This window comes from Pan paniscus, chromosome 9, assembly GCF_029289425.2.
Source record: "Pan paniscus chromosome 9, NHGRI_mPanPan1-v2.0_pri, whole genome shotgun sequence".
NCBI lineage: Eukaryota > Metazoa > Chordata > Mammalia > Primates > Hominidae > Pan > Pan paniscus.
Window position 1 is genome coordinate 114511939 of NC_073258.2, and position 6906 is coordinate 114518844.

Sequence of the window (6906 nt, forward strand, 5' to 3'; positions counted from 1 at the left end):
ACCTCCCTACAAACCTACCCAGTATAACAAATTATCCTTACCTCACTCTCTATCCTGGATTTCAGCAGGTCAATGTCTTCAGATAGCTTATCCACCTGGGTAATCAGGCCCTGCGCGCTCTGCATGCTAGGCAGGAATTCACTGTACTTCTTGCTAATCATATTGCACACCTCACCCTAAAATATAAAACAGAATTATAATAAAAGACAGTGAAATGAGTAGAGAACTCTAATAAGAATATATTCATCTTCCACAAGGCATTTTCCATGTTAGAACCTTCTTGCCAATTGCCTATACCCATTCACTTTCCCTCCAAGCCAATGAGTTTCTTTCAAAAACACATTTCTCCCACCATGAGGGGTCTCATAACATTATTAGGGTGAAAAAAGATAACAATATCAAACATCACTGTGTATTCCAAGAGTATATACAACTATTACTGGTCGATTAAAAAATTAAAAAAAAAAAGAAGACAATGATCACCAAACCCCAACGGCGCCCAAGACTTGTACAAATGCTGGAAAAGAGAAAAGGTGGAGCCAGAAGTTCTCATATTGAACTATATCAGACTGTGGTCACCAATTTTAATCATAAATCTAATAGAAAATAAATGGATAAATTAAATCCATAATCTGTATATCTCAATCAATTTCTATTTTCTTGCCTATAATATTTTATGGCCTGATCTTAAAACCCTACATTGATTTGACTTTCATCATCTCCTTTAATACAAACTAACTTAAACAAAGTACTGAATACTGTGTATTGAATTATTTAATACCTTGAAAGATACAAGAATAAATTATGGGTCCTTCTCTGGGGTGGTCGTGCAGGCAGTAGATGCGGGAAGCCGGACTCCAGGCATCATGTACTACAAATTTAGTGGCTTCACGTTCGAGTTGGTGGGAGCATGGACTTCAGAGGCCTATAGCCCATAAGGATTAATGCCTGTGGTTTCCACAGAAGCACCACCTATCATATTTGCCATACCAACTAAGCTGACCTCTGATTCCACTGCATATAATTTTGCTAGGAAAAACAAAGTTCCAGAGCTGCAGAAGTTTCTCCAGAAAGCTGATGATGTGCCCATCCACCTGAAATGAGGCTTCCCTGACCAAATGCTATACTGGACCACCATGGTGCTGACTGTGGGTGGGATACTGCCTGATCACCCTCTACATGGCTTCACAGCCCCAAAACAAATGAGTTAGCACCAAAACAAATGAGGACTGGTTTGCTTTTTGGCATAAACCTTTTGAATTTTCTTTTTCATTGTTTCTGTTAAATTTCTTTTTTTTTTTTTTTTTTTTTTTTGAGTTGGAGTCTCGCTCTGTCATCCAGGCTGGAATGCGGTGGTGGAATCTTGGCTCACTGCAACCTCCACCTCCCGGGTACAAGCGATTCTCCTGCCTCAGCCTCCCAAGTAGCTGGGACTACAGGCATGCGCCACCACGCCCAGCTAATTTTTGTATTTTTAATAGAGACAGGGTTTCACCATGTTGGCCAGGCTGGTCTCGAACTCCTGACCTCAGGTGATCCACCCACCTCGGCCTCCAAAACTGCTGGGATTATAGGTGTGAGCCATAGTGCCCAGCCTAATTTTTTTTTTTTTTTTTTACTTGGATGATACATGTTTGCAAGAAAAACAGATATGAAGACAGTATTTTGGCTTGCTTAGGAAATGCATATGGCTTGTCAGAGCTCATTCAACAGTTAAAGCCATTGTTTAAAGAAATGATGCATCCCGGCATTGTGGCTCACACCTGTAATCCCAGCACTTTGGGAAGCCAAGGCAGGTGGATCACTTGAGGTCAGGAGTTCAAGAATAGCCTGGCCAACATGGTGAAAACCCATCTCTACTAAAATACAAACAAATTAGCCGGTCGCGGTAGTGGGCGCCTGTAGTCCCAGCTACTTGGGAGGCTGAGGCAGGAGAATCACTTGAACCTAGAAGGCAGAGATTGCAGTGAGCCAATAACTCGCCACTGCATTCCAGCCTGGGCGACAGAGCGAGAGAGACTCTACCTCAAAAAAGAAAAAAAAAAAAAAAAGAAAAGAAATGATGCTGCACTCTGTGTTTGTGCTCCTGATTTCCCTGCAGGTTCTAGATGAAGGTTGCACGTTGCACACAGGCTCATTAACGTCAGTCTGTACATCCTCAAGTCGGGGACTTGAGGATGCTATTTTTTTTTTTTTTTTTTTTTTTTTGAGACAGAGTCTCACTCCGTCGCCCAGGCTGGACTGCAGTGGTGGAGCAATCTCACCTCACTGCAACCTCCACTTCCCGGGTTCAAGCGATTCTTCTGCCTCAGCCTCCAGAGTAGCTGGGATTACAGGCGCCCACCACCATACCCGGCTAATTTGTGTATTTTTAGTAGAGAAGTTTCACCATGTTGGCCAGGCTGATCTGGAGCTCCTGACCTCAGGTTATCTACCGGCCTTGGCCTCCCAAAGTGCTGGGATTACAGGCGTGAGCCACCGCACCTGGCTGAGGTTGCGTTTTTGAGCATAGGGTACAGAAGCCTTTCTGGATTTGGATGTGGCTGAGGAAAGAAGACAGAAGCCAAGGCCATGCACATAAAATGAGGGGTTTGAGTTAGTACTTACCTGGGCTGGAGGGGGGGCAGGGGGTCCATCTTACAGTAAAATCTTAAAAGAAATTATTTTTAGCCTGTCTCTATTCCTTGGGTGGTTCATTTCAAAGGGTTATTTGCCTCATTCCATATCTTCAGTGAAATCTTACGTGTAATTGTGTGTATGTATTCCACCATGGGAAGAGAGAACACCTGTTTAGTGTTGCACTTTAGACTGGTGTCTTGTTTTGTTAATGCAGCTGTGCCACAAATTCTCCTTTATCTTTTAAAAATGTGATGGCTTTAAATTGATTTTGTTTTTCTTTTTGAGATGGAGTCTCACTCCGTCCCTCGGGCTGGAACGCAGTGGCACAATCTCGGCTCACTGCAACCTCAACCTCCCAGGTTCAAACGATCCTCCTGCCTCAGCCTCCAGAGTAGCTGGGGATTACAGGCGCACACCACCACGCCTGGCTAATTTTGTTAAATTATTATTTTGACAGAGGAATAAATACATGAATTTAAAAAAAGAACAAATTATGCTTGCCCTCAAATTCCTACCTAGTAAAGATACTATATACTTGAGCAACAAGAATACAGGACTGAAATGTAATACAGCAACAAAGTTATAAAGTCTTCCAGGAGCACAAATGAGAAAGAGATCCCCTCTCCCTGCGGGAAGATAAATATTTTTTTTTATGCAGGAGACATTTGAAATGGAACTTGAAAAATGGGTAGAAATACTACAGGTAAAGATGGAAAAATGGCAACATAAGCAAAATATGGGATTAAAAAAAGGAGGGAGAGCAGAGAAAGTAATTCTCAATTGGCTGAAGATTCAAGTTGGTAAAGGAAACTAGAGAAAGGAAAGAAAGGCATGTTGGGTCCAGAACACGCAGGAGTTAGAGTAGCTTGCCATGCTAGAGTAACTTAAAAACCTGTCCTCTTTCCATCACATTAAACAGTGGTGAAAAATCCGAAAGCCATATTAAAGAAGAGATGTCAGGGATATGACTACTTAAAATTCAGGAAACTACTTTTGTAAAATCAAGAGCTGTTAGGAAGGAAGAGTTATACCTGTGCCCTTATGGTGTGTGGCAAACTTGCTCCCTCGAAACCCTACTTGACTCAGATACACAAAATTTTAAATGAAAGCAACTGAAGATGTGGACAAATACTGGCAAGGTAACAATATGAGTACAAAGCAAAACTGTGTGTGGCTACGTGCTTTCAGTTTTTGTATCAATCTCAAGGCAGCAACGTTTACGTAGGTACCAATGACACTCAGCACAGCTTCATGTGCTTGTAGATGAAGTTTTAAAACCACATTAAGAGGCCGGAGATGGTGGCTTACACCTGTAATCCCAGCACTTTGGGAGGCCGAGGCGGGTGGATCACCTGAGGTCAAGAGTTCGAGACCAGTCTGGCCAACATGGTGAAACTCCGTCTGTACTAAAAATACAAAAAAAAAAAAAAAAAAAAAAAAAAAATTAGCCAGGCGTGGTGGCGCGCGCCTGTAATCCCAGCTATTCGGGAGGCTGAGGTAGGAGAATCGCTTGAACCCGGGAGGCAGAGGTCGCGGTGAGCCGAGATCACTCCAGCCTGGGCGACAGAGCAAGACTCCATCTCAAAAGATAGATAGATAGATACATAAAAATAAAAACATACTGACGGTTTGGGTTTGTTTTTTTTTTTTTAATGTCGGAGAGGAGAAAGGTGCAATCCTCCAGGCTATTTTATTCATCAACAAATCAAGGAGTGGGTGGAGGAAATAAACACTCATCGATGGAAGAAGGGGAAGGGGGATCCTGTCTTTTCTATTCCTCTCCTGCGCTCGCTCCCTAGCTTCCTCGGAGCTTCCAGTTGCTCCTCCCGCTCTGCTGGTCTCTTCAGTCTCCCTCTTCCCGCGGCACACCCCTCCCCAACATAACTCCACTCCCCAGTGCTCTCCAGCCACCGCCTGTTCGTACCCACAGTCCCAGGTCTCCTCGCCTCCTCAGTTCCCAACCCCTGTGTGGGCTCCCCTCCAAGATCCCTCCTCAATCCACACATTCTGGGCCCCTCCACTCCTCATTCAGCCCCCACAACTAGATCTCCCCAACAGGCCCCACTCTGCTGGTCCCCACTCTGTCTGCCCTTAGCCCCTGACTCCTCTCTCCAGTCCCTTCACACAAGGACCCGGAGTCCCCTTCCAGTCAGCAGACAGCTGCCCCGCTCTCACCTTGATCTCCTCCACCCGCCGGGTCAGGCGGCTGATCCGGGTCCCCAGATCCTCCTTTTCCAGCCTCCCGGAGTGTGCCAAAACTTCTGTCACGAACGAGGCCATGGCCAAGACGGGAACCAACGCTGACTGGGTCACTCTCGTAGCCAGCGCCGCAGCTCCCGTCCCGCCGGCCGTCTTGACGCGAGGCCTGCCGGGAAACGGAGTCTCGCGGGCCTCAGACCGTCGCCCGGAAGGCGAGGGGCGCACTACAACTCCCAGCAGGCACCGCGCCAATCCCGGGATGGGATTTCCACGGTGTCCCGTAGTTGGCAAACTGTAAGCAGACGCGTTTTCTTCCTTAGTTGTTTTCAAAGTTCGTTGCTTCCCGCCCGTTTTTCACTGGAGGAAACTAAACGTTTTTAATAACCAGGTCTTACTGAACCTTTCTAAACTTCAAAAGGCTTACTTGTAAAATTATCTAACTGAAAGAGCCAACGAGCCCATCTCGATCTTTTTTCCTCAACTTTTATTGGGCCGCTGTGGCACCAGAATCTATGAATGGCGCCCTCTGGAGTTGTGTAAAGAAGTGGCGTCACCTCATTATAAATAAAAGGTTGCTTATAATTGCATCTATGTACATATATTACATCTACGTGATACATTACACATTGACATTACCTACATTACATATTTATATTACTTAGATATACATAATATTAGTCCTGTGTGAACAAGATACTTAGTACTTTCTGTCAGATCGTAAATATATAAATGTCAAAAGCTTTTAAAAATGGTTTCATTATTTTAATGCATTGCATACAGAAAGACGTTCACAATATTCTATGTATACTATGATTCCTTTTTAAAAACTTAAGTGTATAACCATTGGTCAGAAAACAAAAAGTATGTAAGTATGTATGTAAAGGACAGACATCAAATTATCCTATGGGTGGTGGATTTATGGTATTTATTCTCTTCTCTGCCCTTGCTTTCTCTATTTTTCTGCAGTAAACATACACAGTCCTCCCTTGGTATGGGGGGATTGGTTCTAGAAACCTCCCCTGCCCCAGTAGCAAAATCCGTGGATGCTCAAGTCTCTTACATAAAATGATGTAATGTTTACAAGTAACCAGCACACAACCTCCCCATACACTTTAAATCATCTCTTGATTACTTATAAGACCTAATACAAATCAGTCTAAATGCTATAGAGTCGTTATATTGTATTTTGATTTGCATTATTTTTTGTTGTTGTATTGTTATTTTTTATTAGTTTTTTCCAGAATATTTTTGATCTGTGGTTGGTTGGATCCGTGGATACCAAGAGCCAAATGTACTGTTTTGATTAAAAGGTTTTTGGTTTTTTAAAAAGATATATTGTGAGGGTTGACCCTAAGTAGGCACTGACCCTAAGATCCCTGACAATTGTAAGTGTCTTCGAGACAATCTGCTTATCCCAGTGAAGCAAGGGCCAATTCACATGCCATGAGCAAAGGAAACAAAACTGGGATTGAGAGAGGAAGCACTGAAAACAGCCAAAACATCCTGAGAAACTCCCTTCCTTGGAAAACCAAATCAATTTCTTTTTGGTAGACCTGTCAACTTTGAATTCTAACTGCAACTAATAATAAATGCCCAATGACAAAGAATGACTGATAGATGAAAATTCTGAAACTTTGTACTGCATATTTATTAAGCAATTATCACATAGCAGACATTGTGCTAGGTCTGGGGACCCACAACATGTGAATATATAATCACCGAAAAATATGATAATTACTAATTTGTAGGTAGATGAGGGATGGATCTAGATTTAGTGGAACTTAAATCTTATACAGTTGCAGGGAGGGGAAGGACTTTTTAAAGAAAAGAATATAAAATAATGAATACAAAATTAGATGTCAGCCTTAGAAGGGGCTTGTGCAAGTAATGAGCTGTGAAGTTTAATCTGCCCCTGAGGAAGGTGCAAATGGCAGAGGAAATATTGGAGGAAGAGCACCCAGTCTCTGACTGAATTAGAAAGGTTTCACAATGTTAACATTTACAGGAAGCCATTACTTTGGACTGAGTTCCTGCACTAAGCCCAACAGACCAAACCAAAATGGAGTCACTCATGCTAAAGCTCTGCTT

General features: G+C 43.1%; 1 protein-coding gene and 1 pseudogene across 2 annotated transcripts in view; one reads left to right on the plus strand and one right to left on the minus strand.

Moving 5' to 3' along the window:
• Window positions 1–5287, minus strand: part of ZW10 (zw10 kinetochore protein) — a 40960-nt gene extending 35673 nt beyond the window's left edge. Inside the window, exons 1-2 of one of the 2 annotated variants that reach the window (XM_003805479.4) lie at window positions 4795–5287; window positions 42–176 (exon numbers count right to left, since the gene is read on the minus strand). In XM_003805479.4, the coding sequence (XP_003805527.1) occupies window positions 42–176; window positions 4795–4899 (240 nt within the window). In that variant the 5' untranslated portion in view covers window positions 4900–5287. The remainder of the gene's footprint in view (window positions 1–41; window positions 177–4794) is intronic. The other variant, XM_008971764.3, reaches the window with a different exon arrangement.
• Window positions 183–4781, plus strand: LOC117975030 (cytochrome c oxidase subunit 7A-related protein, mitochondrial-like; annotated as a pseudogene).
• Window positions 5288–6906: the final 1619 nt, after the last annotated feature.